The sequence below is a fragment of the Haliotis rufescens genome, unplaced genomic scaffold (assembly GCF_023055435.1).
Source record: "Haliotis rufescens isolate VD_foot unplaced genomic scaffold, xgHalRufe1.0.p SCAF_20, whole genome shotgun sequence".
NCBI lineage: Eukaryota > Metazoa > Mollusca > Gastropoda > Lepetellida > Haliotidae > Haliotis > Haliotis rufescens.
Window position 1 is genome coordinate 13740750 of NW_025963891.1, and position 17736 is coordinate 13758485.

At 39.3% G+C, this 17736-nt stretch overlaps 1 protein-coding gene across 2 annotated transcripts; it reads right to left on the reverse strand.

The window, feature by feature from the left end:
• Nucleotides 1-1171: 1171 nt before the first annotated feature.
• On the reverse strand, nucleotides 1172-17320 carry LOC124132054 (serine/threonine-protein kinase 19-like). Of its 2 annotated transcripts, none has more exons than XM_046495661.2 (8): nucleotides 17259-17320; nucleotides 12153-12260; nucleotides 10980-11131; nucleotides 9751-9892; nucleotides 7825-7918; nucleotides 7072-7228; nucleotides 4591-4679; nucleotides 1172-2008 (listed from the first exon to the last, which is right to left on the reverse strand). In XM_046495661.2, exons 2-8 carry the CDS (start codon nucleotides 12256-12258, stop codon nucleotides 1966-1968), a joined length of 783 nt encoding a protein of 260 aa, XP_046351617.1. In that variant the 5' UTR covers nucleotides 12259-12260; nucleotides 17259-17320; the 3' UTR covers nucleotides 1172-1965. The 2 variants fall into 2 exon arrangements, with proteins under 2 accessions (XP_046351617.1, XP_046351626.1); XM_046495670.2 differs by having other exon boundaries at nucleotides 17222-17301.
• Between the last annotated feature and the right edge of the window lie 416 nt (nucleotides 17321-17736).

Here is a 17736-nt window from a genome sequence, read left to right on the forward strand (position 1 = left end):
AGTGAGATTTCCCCTACAGATCCTTTTCCCTTTCAGTGCCACAATTTGGTACAAGGGCAGGTAACTCTAACCACACTTGAGTGGTATGGTGTCATGTCTGACAAGTGATCCATGTCAAGTTTAGTATTTCAGAGACAGATTTGGTCTGGACTGCCGGCCAAGTCAGGTTTGAGATATCAGGCTATTTTTTTTTAGACTGAAATATATGTCTTTTCAAAACTCACATACATCCTTGTTGCAGGGAATGACAGTCTTGAGACACCTATTACTTTCTCATTTTAGTTAAGTTTTCATTTTGTGGTGTAAATGAGTTGATGTCATACAAGTTCATTTGAACTGTGTTTGATTTCTAGGCTATCGTGTTGTTAATCATGTTAATAAATCAACAAGAGTGATCCCAAAATAATTCTACAGAAAGGTAAAATAAAATAAAATACTTAACACTAATGTTTAATAAATTTGTTTTAATGCCTTATTGGTGTAGAGCATTCATAAATGGAGCACTTAGGTACTATGAAATTTGTAAAAAATGTATGAAGTTTTGGCTAAGTAAAAGTGAATTTTCATATTCCTATTTGAAAATATTTATTATGTCTGGAAAGGATCGAATCAAATAAAATTTTATGAAACAGCATTCCAACATGGAATCTGCAGCCAGCGATTCATTCATGGGACTCCATAGTTTGAACTTTAACATAGAGGTAGGGCTGTCACGATTCATGGACGCATCCTCACTTCACCCAGCGTTACAATACATGAAACGCCTGACAATGTACTAATTCATAGTTCTGTATTGACTTTCACAAAGTAATATTTACAAAGCATTCTTTTGGGCTAGTCAATTCATGCCTATCATGAAACAAGCTGATGAATAAAACTGCAGAAACCAGCAAGAACAGAGCAGGTACATCCTGCCATGTAAACACGACCGCCTCTGTGGGCTAGTGGTAGAGCGTCCACCCGGAGAGCGGAAGGTCCGGGGTTCGATCCCCGGCTGCGTCATACCAAAAGACATTTAAAGATGGTACTTGTTGTTACCCTGGCGCCCGGCATTACGGGGCTAAAACAAGGACTGGTCGGCTCGGAATCAGTATACTGTGTCTGAGTCAGGTATCCATGTTATTGTTAAACTGCGGCATGGTATCTCAGTGTGCTAGCACTATAAATCGGCATCATTCCGGACAAGTACAAGCAGCCACACACACACACACACACACACACGTGCATGCACGTCGATATACAAGTGCAATAATCTTGGACGCGACATTAAACCCCATTTCACCTCACCTCACCATGTAAACACATTCATAGCAATAACCTCATTTGCCGGACCACAAGGAAAACGGAGAATTTCATGCAGAAATGGCACAAGTGAGTGAGTGAGTATGGTTTTACGCCGCTTTTAGCAATATTCCTGCAATATCGAGGCGGGGGACACCAGAAATGGGCTTCACACATTGTACCCATGTCAGGAATCGAACCCGGGTGTTCGGCTTGACGAGCGAACGCTTTAACCACTAGGCTACCCGACAGCCCCAGAAATGGCACAAATAAAGTATCACAATACTAATTGTATCTTGGCAAAAGTATCGTGATATGTATCGACATGTGAGGTCGCTCATCGTGACATCCCTACATGAAAGCACCAAGATGTCTCTCAGCATTGTTTTTCTGATCACAGTGATAAATACAAACAGAGAGAAATAGCATCAATATGCAACAGTTACCCAATATAACAGTTCAACTGTAGTACCCATGTTTCACATCTCCATGGTCTGTTTATGCCAATATCAAGGTAGACAGGAGGGAAAGCTTGACTAGAACAGAACTAAATGCACAATCTAACAATCCAAATTAAAATAATAACATTACTAGAAAAGTCAGCAAAAACTGTACATCTAGCATTCCTTTGTTCATCCTCATCCTCATCATATTTCAGTTGTACATACTCTCTTCATTTCAGATTCAGTCTTTCAGTCGCAGTAAGTTCCCTGACGTTGTCTGTACGCTGAAATCAGAAGCAATCATACACAAACAACTTATCAGCATGTCATGTGGATGTATCAACTCCTAAAATGTATAAAATTTACATTTGAAAAAGGCAAATTTTAGTAGTTAGTAACAGTAACAAGAGCAACCTTCCATTTAGAATTATATTACACCTAGTGATGTACATACTTCAATGAATTGTTTCAAAAATATTCATATAGTCTAACGATGTGTAAATAGTGCCACGACACAAGAGTTTAAAAAACAATGACACCCACTGAAAAAAAAATGCAGTCAGCATTGATCAATGTTTGTATTCAAATACTTTCTACATATTGGTAAAATCTAAAAACTAACCAAAATTAAATAGATTTTAGAAAATATGACGTCCTTTTATTTATAAGTAGAAATATACAGGCTCCCCTCATCTGGCAAATTTCTGAGAAGAAACTTACAGAGAAATGCATTTTGAGAGTATTTAGCAGCATAGTCAAAACAGATCGGGGCAGTCGGGTAGCCTAGTGGTTAAAACGTTCGCTCGTCACGCCGAAGACCTGGTTCGATTCCTTGGAGATGTTTACGATGGATGAAGCACAATTCATGATGCACACCGGACAAACAGGCCACAACATACGAGGGGTGTTCAATAAGTTTTGCAACTTCAATATAAGACCAAGTCGCAGAATATCTTTGGCACTTTTATTTTTCAATATAATCTCCATTCACCTCAATACACTTATTCCATTTGTCCTTCAAGCTTTTAATACCACTTTTATAGAAATCCCTCTAACCACGCCTCTGTGGTAGCCTTTATGTCCTTGTCATCCTGGAAGCACCTTCCACGTAGGGCAGATTTCATTTGCCGGAACAGGAAAAAGACACTGGGGACTAAGTCTGGGCTGTAGGGTGGGTGATTTAACTGTTCGAATCCACATTCACATATGGCACCCTGTGCAATTCTCGACTTTCGAACCGGATCATGTAAGGAACTTTATTCCAGCGCGTTGTTCATGTTTGAGAGAATCCATGATCGTGACCACCCTTAGGTGAATGAAGCCATCACATCTAACTTATTGTTGTGTCTGGATCTTGTTATGACACGTGTCAACCTGATGTTATGACTAGTGTCACACCTGCCACAAGTTGACATTGTTTGTGTAAACACAAATGCCCAAGTTGCAAAACTTATTGAACGCCCCATGTAAGCTCACTTGACTTTTACTCAGGTGAGTTAAAAATCAAGTTCAATAAATGTCTTTTCACCAACAATAAAAGAAGTTGCTTCAGAAACATATAATTTGTTTCAATATATTTATTCTATTCATATTAACGTCCTTACTGGATGAGTATCAGGAGAGGTGCATGTTTTGATAATGAAATGTTAGGTATCTCTGTATATGACAGCATGAGGTGAAGTGAGGTGAAATTGGGCTTAACATCGGACTGATGACTAGTCTAGACTGATGCCGATTTATAGTGCTACACTGAGATACCATGCCGCAGTTTAACATGAATACCCTACTCAGACACAGTATACTGACTCCGAGCTGACCAGTCCTTGTTTTAGCCCCTTAATGCCGAGCGCCAGACAGGGTAACAACAATCTTTTAACGTCTTTTGGTATGACGCGGCTGGGGATCGTACCCCGGACCTTCCGCTCTCCAGGCGAACGCTCTATCATTAGACCACGGAGGCGGTTATGTCAGCATGAATACCAAATACCTACTTCCAAATTGAGCAAGAACTTCCAAGTAAGTCAACAATTCTGATGACAGAGTAACACTTTTACGGCAAGAATGGGTTGCTGGAAGTTGTATGTGAAATCGGGGAGTAACTAGTGGGAGTAAACCTCTTCTCGTAGTGCGTACATTGATAGCACTATATCTGTTTGTTGTTTTACACCACACTCAGCGATATTCCAGCTATATGATGGTGGTCTGTAAATAATCCAGTCTGGACCAGTCAATCCAGGGATTGACATCATGAGCATCGATCCACGCAATTGGGATACGATGGCATGCATCAACCAAGTCAGCGAGCCTTACCACCCGATCCTGTCAGTCTATAAGTACAGTGCACTGTACACACAAACAGATGGAGCCATGGTGGCAAAGTCTAGCCCAGGTCCAGGGCCTGTGTAACTCATGGAGTGAGTGAGTGACTATTGTTTTACACTGCTTTTAGCTTTATTCCAGCAATATCATGGCAGGGTTCATCAGAAATGGTCTTCACACATTCAGAGATGAGAAGGGATATTTTCCATTTCAGCTGAAACATCTTTGCAATGGAGCTAGTCCATAATTTGGGAGTATTCAGGGGGAAGCTATGAGATTTTAACAAATTTGTTGTCACTAAAATTTGCGGATCCGCGGAATATTCTCACCCCTGCACACTGTACCCATGTGGGGAATCGAACCCGGGTCTTCGGCGTGACGGGCGAACACTTTAACCACTAGGCTACCCGACCACCCCTTGACTCATGGACATAAAGACAGCTGGTAAACATGCTCCTTAACTCATTAATTCAACATGTTCTAACTTGGTATGTAATAATGCAAATGACAACACCTATCAGTATCAAAATGGTAAGCCTCTCCATACCTCTCCACCAGGTCAGCTCCGATAACATCATGTATGTGATACAAGATCCCAAGGCGAGCCAGCTTTGGCCACTTCCTCTGTTCAAGATCCTTCAAAGTAAAACAACACAAAACATTTTTTATTTTTTTTCATAATGCATATCCACTTTGCATTGGTTAGATGTCCAAATTAAGAAAAAACAACAAAGCAATTGAAAAGTTTCTAATTATTTTTATGAATGTCATAACTATGATAACCAATCATTATCATAAAGTTTACAAACCTTTCAAAAGAGCTATTTAGTCCTTCATCATACGTGATGTATTGTTTCAGTTGGTAATTTATGAAAACCTTAACCTACATAAATAAACATGTTTTTCCATCAGTTTACCAAACAGAGTAACTGCCCTTTATTGAAGGGAAGCTACCTTAACCCTAGTCTATGAGACATCACGTCACAGTTAGCCTTTGTTGACAGTTGGCCTGTCCTACTATAGAAGTGCAGTCAGATGTAGAGACAGCGACAAAATGAAACAAGGTAATAATTCGGACATATTTCGTCCAAATCCAACTGTTTTGATTTGTTTAAAAGGTTCCAAGCCACAGAGCACAGACATGGAAACAGATCCCACTTGGCTAGTGTCCTCACAATTTGTATCTCCAAAGTTGCCAAAACTTGTAAAATGCCTTAGATACGTCACAGTTAGACACTGAAGTATATTAGACTATTCTTTTGATAATGATAGCAATTACCCCAGTAGTTTTTTCCAGATTCCTGTTGGTTGATTCTGACTAGATCGTTGAATGACAAGAGTGACGCCATGTTTGTTTATAAGCACTGAAAGTAGTCCCTACTTGACCTTTGATATTTGCATCTCTATCCGCATATCACCCCATCGGTTATCGTTTTTATCCGTTGGCTTCATACTGCTGAGAAACCTACCCATTATATGATAAACATAGATAACAGACAACATAATATCAAACTAAACTATGATCTGGGCTATGCAGTACAAGAATTATACAATCAAACATAACTCGAAACTTCTCAATATTCCCATGTTACTACATTTACATGTCATATCATATTCATATGTTCAGTCATATCATATTTATTGTGGAATAACACCACTGCCACAGGCTAATTTGCATATCACGTGACCGGACTTTTCTCTTGTTTGTAAACAAACGCGCTTTTTTAGAAATCAGTATAGAACAGACTAATGCAAGAATTTGGGGGCGCTTTACATATTGTTTTGCACAACTACATAGATATGCTACTACAACTGCGACAGTGAGTTGCATGACAATATATATTTATGCATCAAAGTGACCGTGTCGCTAGCTCTCCGTTGGGCTTCGATGACAGCACGTGGAGCCGTACAACCAATGTAAACATAGGATAACTACGCAAAAACAAGTAGATTTTTACGTATTTGCATACTTTCTCAATGAAAGTTAACCATTCTTTGACATTTGTTTATGAAAATGTGTAGACTTGTCAAACATGAAACGGATGAAAAGCATATGCAATATCTTGAATGGACTGTGAAAGATGTGACGAATCGTCACATTGCGCTGGCCTGTGGCAGAGGTACTATGGTAGCTGGCTGCCGGCCGAATGGAACTGTGGGTAGGAGAGTGCAAATTAATGTGTCACTAGTTCTCTTCAGCTTGTGTTCTTCAGCTTCAAATGGCAAATACCAACACAAGCCTTTTTCTTGTATGTCGACATATTAACATCTTTCCGAGGCAAGAGAGTTAACTAACTGTAAAAGTCCAGTTTCCACCCTTGTCGAACAAGGCTGGAATTCCTGGAGCAACTAGTGGCTTTTTCGAGTTATGTCCCTTCTATGCCTCTCCTATGGACCAATCAGATTCCACTTCTCGTATCACTTGCATTTGCTTCAAACAAAATGGCCGTGCCCAGTCAAGAAGATCTGATCGATAATCAAGATCTACATTGCGATAAAACGGGTCTTAAATCGCAAAATGCATCATGTGGGCACCTTGATTAAAAACATGAAAAGATTTGGAAAATATCTGTTGACAATGAGTTGGCGGTGCACATGCTTTGGAAATCCTGCATTTGACCAAAATCTGCACAACGGTTTAAGAGCCGGATTTTGATTTCAGTGCGGGATTTTGATTGCATAGACTCGTAAGTCCAGCCAAAATCTAACTCCACAATACCAGCCTAGTTCGGGAAGGGTGGAAACTGGACTTTTATGGTTAGTTATCTCTCTTGCCTCGGGAAGATGACATATTAAGTACATGGAATCCAGTTGACCTGTATGATTTGTGACTCATGGCAGATTGGTTCTGATTGGTACATTAAAAGCAAATTCATGAAATTTACACAAGTAAATTTCAATTGTGGGCAAGTGAAAGGTAGGGTTTCTCTTGCAATGGGGGCCAGTAGTTTTCAGAATTTCATACCCCCTAAGACAAGCACTAACAATAACACAACAATCAACTTGAATCAAGAAGCAAGGTTCGTACCTGTTGGAGTATTTCCCTGTATTTGCATTTGCGTATCATTGTCAACAGAGCTTTCCTTCCTCTCATGAAGTTCTTCATAAACACACCAGCATTGGGGATGGACAACCACCAGCTGCCAACATCTCGGACTGTGAGCACTGACGACTTGACAAGTTGCCTGGTGGGGGTGAGCAAATACAGACATCATTCTTCATACAACATACAGCTCCAACAACAAACACTGTACACTCGCATGAAGGATACAATACAATCCAATTATAACCTCTAAAATACATACAAGCATGAAAATGGGTGTTCTAGCATCTACAAATACAAAAATGTGTGGGCAAACCTGTTGCGGAAGTGTATGTGTCAATGAATGTTTCAATGATTAGTTTGGGTTGTTACTGAAGATATCAGTTTGTGGAGGAATGTGTTGCTAAGTCAGTGAATGTGTCAGTCTGTTGGCAAAAGTGTCAGTTTGTGAGTGAATGTGTCAATGAATGTGTCAATGAACGTGTCAAAGAATGTGTCAATAAATGTGTCAAAGAATGTGTCAAAGAATGTGTCAATGAATGTGTCAAGGTATGTGTCAGTCTGTCAGTGAAAGTGGCAGTTTTTTTTCAGGGAAGTCAGTGAAGAGGTATCAGTTGGTCAGTTAGTGTGACAGTTAGTCAGTGAATGTGTCAGTTTGTCAGTCATTGTTTCAGCAAATATGTCAATGAATGTGAGAATATGTCAGTTTGTCGGTAAAAGCATACCATGAAAACTTACGTGATTTCTTCATCCTTAAAGCGGAAGTCCTTCATCAATGTATCCTTGTCAAGACTCACATCATTACAGTTCTTCACAACCCGTAAGAATTTTTCTGAAAACAAATTTCCCTGTATGAAATAACTTTCCTTTTTGCCTTTCATCATGTAGGAGGAAGCAGTTTCAATTAATGAGTGAGTGAGTTGGGTTTAACGCCGCTTTTAACAGTATTCCAGTTATATCACGGCGTGTCAGCTTTGTGTGGGAGGAAAGCCCGAAGTGATGCAGGTCTCAGACGTTTACCACTTTGGTGAAACTCACGAGCACGGGTATGGTGCTGACAAACCTAGAAACATAATCGGAGCATACCGGGATTCGAACCCACGTTCATAGGTTTCTGGTGTGCCCAAAGGACGCAACTCTGCACAGGGAATCGCTGGGCCTTAGACGACTGGGCCACCCGTGCCCCCTTTCTATTAATGAATGTAAAGAAGTACATACCACAGCCTTGTGCGACTAAACAAGGCTAAAGGTGACCTGTATCTGTCTACCTCCTATTTCAGCTTAGACAACATACACAAGGATCAAACTAGGATTCCAAACTAAGAGCCAATTCAGAATATTTTTGTTCTTTTGTAAAAAATTGGGATTGTTTTAAATTTCCTATTTTCATAAAATTCAGACTAAGATTGTATATTAACATTAAATTCATTAATGTAAGACAAAGAATTAAAACCTGTTCCTTTTTATTGGTCCTGTTATCTGTGAAATACATGCTGACCCAGCCAAGCCATCACATTAGATATAACTACATCAACGCAAACTGAGAATGTTTATATTCCAATTTGGAAATATACTCAGACATTTTTTGATTATTGAGATTATACTTAAAAAAATTATGCCTGATAGTGCTTGAAATGAATGGTTTTGCTACTCCTTTCAGAATATGTATGTTTTGAAGCTCTGACTCTGAGTTGTGTGATCTATCAATTATTTCACATACGATTTCGCCAAAATGAAAGTAAACAATATTAAACATGTTGAATGAAATTTAGAATAAAATTCATAAAATAGATTACAAACATAAGTCCAGATACATGTATATACAATGAACATATTTTTATAAGCAGACAGTGTAAGTACATGATTAATTTGTGTAATTCAGTATGGATTTGTTGACATGCAGTTTCCTGAGTTACTAGCTCCAGTAATGTATTTGTGTTTGGGAAAAAACCATCAAAACTCTTCAACCCAGTGTATAAGGCGACCCTCCTTGAAAGCTCCCCTAATTTTAAGTATGAAATTTTGCCTTATACACAGTGATATAAGGTAAGTATTATGTCACAAACAAAAAACAAGAATTTTAAATGTGTAAGCCTTCATTCTCAACAAAATCAGATCTTTTACTCAGATATGATACCCCTCTGGGTGAAGATCTGAGGACAGCCCCATAGGTTGTGTCAGGTGAGCTTTCCAATCAGCCTCTCAGTAATGACGCTTCTTAGTTCCCGGTACAACTACCGAGCAAGGCATTCAGCCAAGCATATCGTATATCTTTAAAATGAAAATAATTGGGAAGCCCCATTTGCAAATTACTAATCCATGATAGTATCTATTGTGGATATGTTATAGATCCTGTGTCATTTTAAAGGGGCATGGCATCTCCAGAATAAATGGCGAGGGTTTGTAATATCTGTATTCTGTATGTCTTTTTTGGTTGCTAAGATCAAGATTTTCGAATCGTTTAGAAAGCTGACATTTGAATGGCTATTGAATCAAAAATTTGTTTGGGCGATCCAAGTTCAGTGAGGGTTTAACCCCCCAATACCTTCTATGACCATGTCCTTGGATCTTCACACAGAGAGTTATCATATTGAAGTCAAAGATTTGATTCGAACAAGATTGCTAAGCCTTATGATGTGTGTGAACGATCCACCATATTCTTACCTATTATATGATTATGTACATGCAGATCTTTCATGACGTGGAGAATGTGAGTTTCATAGTCATGAGCAAACACAACACACAGGTCGTTGGCATCAGCGCCCAGTTTAAACACTTTGATTTCCCCACTGCTTCGGAGGTCACCCTGAAGAGAGGACAATCACTCATTACTAAGTCACAACAGAGAAAAGTTATACGACTTGAACCATGCACATACCCCACTTACGGTTATTGATGATGATAGACCATACAGCATGATACAGTGCATCTTCCTGAGCAAGAGAGTTAACTGACTATAAAAGTAAGTTTCGAACTAGGCTGGTATTATGGAGTTATATTTTGGCTGGACTAACGAGTCAATGAATAGTTCAATCAAATTCCTGCAACAAAATCGAAATCCTGGCGTGCAGCTTTCGGTCGATTGCAGGATTTGAAGAGCATGTGCACCGCAAACTCGTCAACAGTTATTTTCCAAATCTTTTCATGTCTTTAATTAAGGTGCTCATATGATCTGATGCATTTCACGATGAAAGACATGTTTTATCACAATATAGATCTTGATTATCGATCAGATTGTCCTTACATTTTGTTTGGATCAAATGAAATGATACGAGAGGTGGAATCTGATTGGTCCATAGGAGAGGCTTAGCAGGGATATTACTGGTAAACAGCCACTGGTGGCGCTACGATCGATCCCAGGAATTCAAGCCTAGTTCGGCAAGGGTGGAAACTGGGTTTTTAAAGTCAGTTAACTCCCTTGCCTCAGGAAGATGGATACAGTGTGGGCATGATAATGTTCAGACCCAACACCTGTCAAACTGCATATTGATACATGCATAAATTACCAAGAGGGTCTAAAAGGGATTCTCGACCAGGACATGGTGTGTATCAAGCCATGTGGTTCCAATCAAAGAAGTGAGTTTTGTTCAGTGCCATTTTGAACAGTATTCAGTCATATCACTGTCAAAGTCAAAGTGATGTAGGTCTTTGATACTTACAACTTTGGTGAATTCCACGAGCATGTGTTTGGTGTTGACAAACTTAGAAAATTTCAGACCAAATCTGGAATTCGAACCTTTTAGATGGGTTTCTGGCATGCATAAGAGATACAACTCTTCACAGTAAATTGTTTGCCTTAGATGACAAGGTGACCCCCCTTGAATATCTTCAGATACTGAATCAATGTCCGTAACCTCCATACTTAAACTGCTATTCTCAGTAGTGATACTCACCACATGCTTATCAACTGTAGTCCTGTTTTTCACAATACTGTACAACTGGTGTTTGAAAATTATTGGTGGAAGACGGTCATCAAACTTGTCACCAGGAAACAAATTCTTCAGATAAAGTAGAGATGCTTCTGTATCCGTTGGCAACCCATTCACTGAAAACAGGAGTGTATATGTGAATGAGTCACTCATGCACCATGTATATCAAAACATCTTAAAGATCAACCGTTCCGAAACATTTTCCTGTCAGCTAATACGAATAGGAATAAACTGTACTTTTTATCCGTGAAAAATCTATTGGAAATTAACAGACCAAATTGTACATTTATCCAGTAAGATTATGTGTACAACATGTTTGTTTGTCTGTTGTTTAACGTCACACTCGGCAATATTCCAGCTATCTGACAGCGGTCTGTAAATAATCAAGTCTGGACCAGACAATCCAGTGACTGACATCATGAGCATCGATCCAAACAACTGGGATCCGATGACATGCAACAACCAAGTCAGCGAGTCTGACCACCTGATCCCGTTAGTAGCCTCTTACGACAAGCATAGTCACCTTTTACAGGAAGCATGGGTTGCTGAGAACTTCACGGGTCTGTACAACATGTACAACACAGGCAATCTATAGACCAGTGTTCGAAATACCTGCCTGCCCGACCGTCCGAGACGGGTTGATTTCAACTCGGGCTGCCAGATTTTCAAATCCCCATGCCCGACGGTCGGGTTATATTTCATATGTAAAAATATTCTAAATATTTCCCGATGATAAGCATTATTTACATGATGTATTCTAGCATATTAAATACAAATCTGACCTAAAAAGTGTTTGCTATTTCTTTTCTTGCATTACTTCATGTTCAATGAATTCGATTTAAAGTTTTAATTAAATTATCCTGAGAAACATATGATTATTGTGGGCAGGCAGGTTTTGGTCAGGGCTGGCAAGTATTTCAGCTAGCCAGTCCTGTGGTCTGGCTGAAAATTTTGGGAGTTTCATACCCTGTACAGACATGTCGATACCTATGATAGCATGTCAGCATTCTCTTACACCCATATATACAAGACAAGCTCTTGCAAAACCATCACGCTAACATGATTATCAAATATACTCAGCTTATATTCTGTTAACACACACAACACTATGGAAGATGAAATCTAATAAATACTTACTGAGGGCATTGTCACTGAAATCTCCATTTTCTTCAGACTGAGCTGGTCGAACACATTTTTTCTTGTGTTTGTATATATCTGGCAGAAGTGTTCTTTTGCGACTCATCTCTGAGGATAATAGAACATATATCAGAAATTATTATTAACATTGAAGTATTTTAACATGTTTTAAAGTTAATTATTTGGGGGCAAAGTATTTCTTTCTGTCAGGTCTCACTAAATTGGTTGGTTGGTTGGTTGGTTGCAATATTCCAGCTATATGACGGCGGTCTGTAAATAATCGAGTCTGGACCAGACAATCCAGTGATTAATATCATGAGCATCGATCCACGCAATTGGGATCGATGACATGTATCAACCAAGTCAGCGAGCCTGACCACCGGATCCCATTCGTCGCCTTTTACGACAAGCATAGTCGCCTTTCACGGCAAGCATTGGTTGCTGAAGACCTATTCTACCCCGGAATCTTCACGGGTCATCTCACTAAATGAACTAGTTCCATTGTCAGTGCTTCATAGTCTTTGATACAATGTTGTGTATACAAAACCATGAAGCATTGACATATGAGGGATGATGGAGGATTGTGGTGTATACAAGACCATGAAGCATTGACCATAAGAGGGTTGATGGAGAAATGTGGTGTATACAAGACCATGAAGCATTGACCATATGAGGGATGTTGGAGGAATGTGGTGTATAAAAGACCATAAAGCATTGACTCTAACATGATAAGAGGGATGGCAACGGAATGTGGTGTATACAAGACCATGAAGTATTGACCATAAGAGGGATGACAGCGGAATGTGGTGTATACAAGACCATAAAGCATTGACCATAAGAGGGATGACAGCGGAATGTGGTGTATACAAGACCATAAAGCATTGACCATATGAGGGATGATGGAGGATTGTAGTGTATACAAGACCATGAAGTATTGACCATATGAGGGATGATGGAGGAATGTGGTGTAAACAAGACCATGAAGCATTGACCATATGAGGGATGATTGAGGAATGTGGTGTATACAGAACCATAAAGCATTGACCATATGAGGGATGATTGAGGAATGTGGTGTATACAGAACCATAAAGCATTGACCATATGAGGGATGATTGAGGAATGTGGTGTAAACAAGACCATGAAGTATTGACCATATGAGGGATGATTGAGGAATGTGGTGTATACAGAACCATAAAGCATTGACCATATGAGGGATGATGGAGGAATGTGGTGTAAACAAGACCATGAAGTATTGACCATATGAGGGATGATCGAGGAATGTGATGTTTACAAGACCATGAAGTATTGACCATATGAGGGATGATGGAGGAATGTAGTGTAAACAAGACCATGAAGCATTGACCATATGAGGGATGATCGAGGAATGTGATGTTTACAAGACCATGAAGTATTGACCATATGAGGGATGATGGAGGAATGTAGTGTAAACAAGACCATGAAGTATTGACCATATGAGGGATGATCGAGGAATGTGATGTTTACAAGACCATGAAGTATTGACCATATGAGGGATGATGGAGGAATGTAGTGTAAACAAGACCATGAAGTATTGACCATATGAGGGATGATTGAGGAATGTGGTGTAAACAAGACCATGAAGTATTGACCATATGAGGGATGATCGAGGAATGTGATGTTTACAAGACCATGAAGTATTGACCATATGAGGGATGATTGAGGAATGTGGTGTAAACAAGACCATGAAGCATTGACCATATGAGGGATGATCGAGGAATGTGGTGTTTACAGAACCATGAAGTATTGACCATATGAGGGATGATTGAGGAATGTGGTGTTTACAGAACCATGAAGCATTGACCATAAGAGGTATGATGGAGGAATGTGGTGTAAACAAGACCATGAAGCATTGACCATATAAGGGATGATTGAGGAATGTGGTGTAAACAAGACCATGAAGCATTGACCATATGAGGGATGATGGAGGAATGTGGTGTATACAGAACCATAATGCATTGACCATATGAGGGATGATGGAGGAATGTGGTGTATACAAGACCATAAAGCATTGACCATATGAGGGATGATGGAGGAATGCAGTGTTTACAGAACCATAAAGCATTGACCATATGAGGGATGATGGAGGAATGTGGTGTAAACAAGACCATGAAGCATTGACCATATGAGGGATGATGGAGGAATGTGGTGTATACAAGACCATGAAGCATTGACCATATGAGGGATGATGGAGGAATGTGGTGTAAACAGAACCATAAAGCATTGACCATATGAGGGATGATGGAGGAATGTGGTGTAAACAAGACCATGAAGCATTGACCATATGAGGGATGATGGAGGAATGTAGTGTTTACAGAACCATAAAGCATTGTCCATATGAGGGATGATGGAGGAATGTGGTGTATACAAGACCATAAAGCATTGACCATATGAGGGGTGATGGAGGTATACAGTGTATACAGAACCATAAAGCATTGACCATAAGAGGGATGACAGCGGAATGTGGTGTATACAAGACCATAAAGCATTGACCATAAGAGGGATGACAGCGGAATGTGGTGTATACAAGGCCATAAAGCATTGACCATATGAGGGATGATGGAGGATTGTAGTGTATACAAGACCATGAAGTATTGACCATATGAGGGATGATGGAGGAATGTGGTGTAAACAAGACCATGAAGCATTGACCATATGAGGGATGATGGAGGAATGTGGTGTATACAGAACCATAAAGCATTGACCATATGAGGGATGATGGAGGAATGTGGTGTAAACAAGACCATGAAGTATTGACCATATGAGGGATGATCGAGGAATGTGATGTTTACAAGACCATGAAGTATTGACCATATGAGGGATGATTGAGGAATGTGGTGTAAACAAGACCATGAAGCATTGACCATATAAGGGATGATGGAGGAATGTGGTGTTTACAGAACCATGAAGTATTGACCATATGAGGGATGATTGAGGAATGTGGTGTTTACAGAACCATGAAGCATTGACCATAAGAGGTATGATGGAGGAATGTGGTGTAAACAAGACCATGAAGCATTGACCATATAAGGGATGATCGAGGAATGTGGTGTAAACAAGACCATAAAGCATTGACCATATGAGGGATGACAGCGGAATGTGGTGTACACAAGACCATAAAGCATTGACCATATGAGGGATGATGGAGGAATGTGGTGTAAACAAGACCATAAAGCATTGACCATATGAGGCATGATGGAGGAATGTGGTGTATTTAAGACCATGAAGTATTGACCATATGAGGGATGATGGAGGATTGTAGTGTTTTCAAGACCATGAAGAATTGACCATGTGAGGGATGATGGAGGAATGTAGTGTTTTAAAGACCATAAAGCATTGACCATATGAGGGATGATGGAGGAATGTGGTGTAAACAGGACCATAAAGCATTGACCATATGAGGGATGATGGAGGAATGTGGTGTAAACAAGACCATGAAGTATTGACCATATGAGGGATGATCGAGGAATGTAGTGTTTTCAAGACCATAAAGCATTGACCATATGAGGGATGATGGAGGAATGTGGTGTATACAAGACCATGAAGTATTGACCATATGAGGGATGATGGAGGATTGTAGTGAAGACAAACTAAATCCTGAAAAGAAGTGAAGAACCTATGAGAAATGTTTGTCAAAATTTATTTTGAATACTTTGAAAAATATTGTGTCGATTTTCAAAGGACATTTTGATGACAATACATTTTAAACGGCAGAGACGGGGTGTTTGTACCGTTACCTATTGTACAGTTGTCTGATTTTCGATCACGAACATTGTCACTACTTAATTTCGTTTATCCGACATACTCGTTAATCCGACATAATCATATGCAACAGTGTTAGAACTTGGCACTAGTCCTGTTGTCCTTGCAAAAGTGCCCAATAGTTAAGATATCATAAGGACTAGTACAAATTTGCCATTTTAAGGGTTTTGCTACATGTTATCATTATAAGGACTAGTGGACTAAAACAGTTAGTTTCTATTGCTGTGCAACCAATGATGTTGTATAAACGGAATTTGGCTGTATTTGGGATAACATTTTCTTCGTAAAGTACAAATTCAAGTACTTTTGTTTAGTTGAGTCATATCCAGGATTTGAACCCACACTCTAAAAGTGAGGAACCTAATCACCAGCACACAAAGTCAGCGATCTAACCCACTCAGTCACTGGGGCTTCCACAAAATGGAAGTTTGACAACTGGTAGTCTAGATCACGTACTTTATGTACGTCTCTGAGAAGTGTTAAGTGGCACAGCTCTCACTGCCGAAAGCTATGACCACTCAATGCTTTTTAGAAATGATCAGATGTAACAAATGTTATATCTGGGATAACACTTTATTAGTAAAGTGTAACAATTTGTTAAAATGATCTATGATATTTTACAATTTTTTGAAATATTGAGTGACAAGGTTAAACATATAAGGTCCAATCTCAATCGTATCTGTTGTCTCTTTTAGTTGTCATTTTCACCAATGACGTATGGGGTCGTTTTGAAAGCTAAAAACAGTTCCGTTTTGGCAAAAGGACATTTCAGTCAGCACCCAGAGAAACAAGTAACCAAGATCTGGATTATTCTTTTCAGAATATTTTGCCAGAACTGTCCACCAACCCATCCCATCACCCCATTTCTGTGATAAATATAATCAGTTTCAGTTCGACAACTATCGCTCAGATGACAGATTTGTTACTGCCTACACACCATGATTTTCAATTAGCCAAACGTTCATTATACGACGTAACTGTTTAAGTGACACATGACGTACAAGTCAACCAGTCAAATAAAACACACTTTGAATAAAGAGATTGTCAACAGATAAAACGCTGACCGAAATCTCACTTCTCCGCCTGATGCCCTCGACACAGAACTGTGCTAGGTCATTCTGTCACTGAGCTTGCGCAGACAGTCGAAGTAAATATGTTGTTTACTAAGTTTCAAAATGTGATAATTCATTCGTTCCAGAAACATAACAAAATAACTGCAGCCTTTGAAATGTGATCGGTGGTACAAACTTCAATTACAGACGAATATTTACGTAGTTTTGGGCCATCTGTTTAAATAAACTAGGTTACCGGTAAACAACCACTTGCTCAATTCAACGGCAACAGGAGGCTGACATCTTGGTAATAACTGCGTACAGATGATTGGTTAAGATATGACCTTAACCTTGTTCGCTAGTGTTTCCGGTTAACAGTATACTGCTTTCAGGTGCACATGTTAGCTATGATTTCAAAAGGACAGTTATGGCAACATTAATAATGTATACGATTTCGTAAAATAATTTATAAATGTTATCATATGGTACCTTTATACAGATATAATGTCGTGTACAATACTTATTAATTACGACAACTGTCATATCGCAATGTTATGAGACAATAAACAATTAGTTGTGACAGATGCAGTTTCTTTCAGAATGAAAACATCCGATTTTGTCATATGGAGGGTATTGCAAATGAAATGAACGATGTCTTGTGAATCCAAAGGAGATAACAGGACTTTAAAGCGTAGTACACATGCATTACACCGGATACCTACCTTTCATATTGG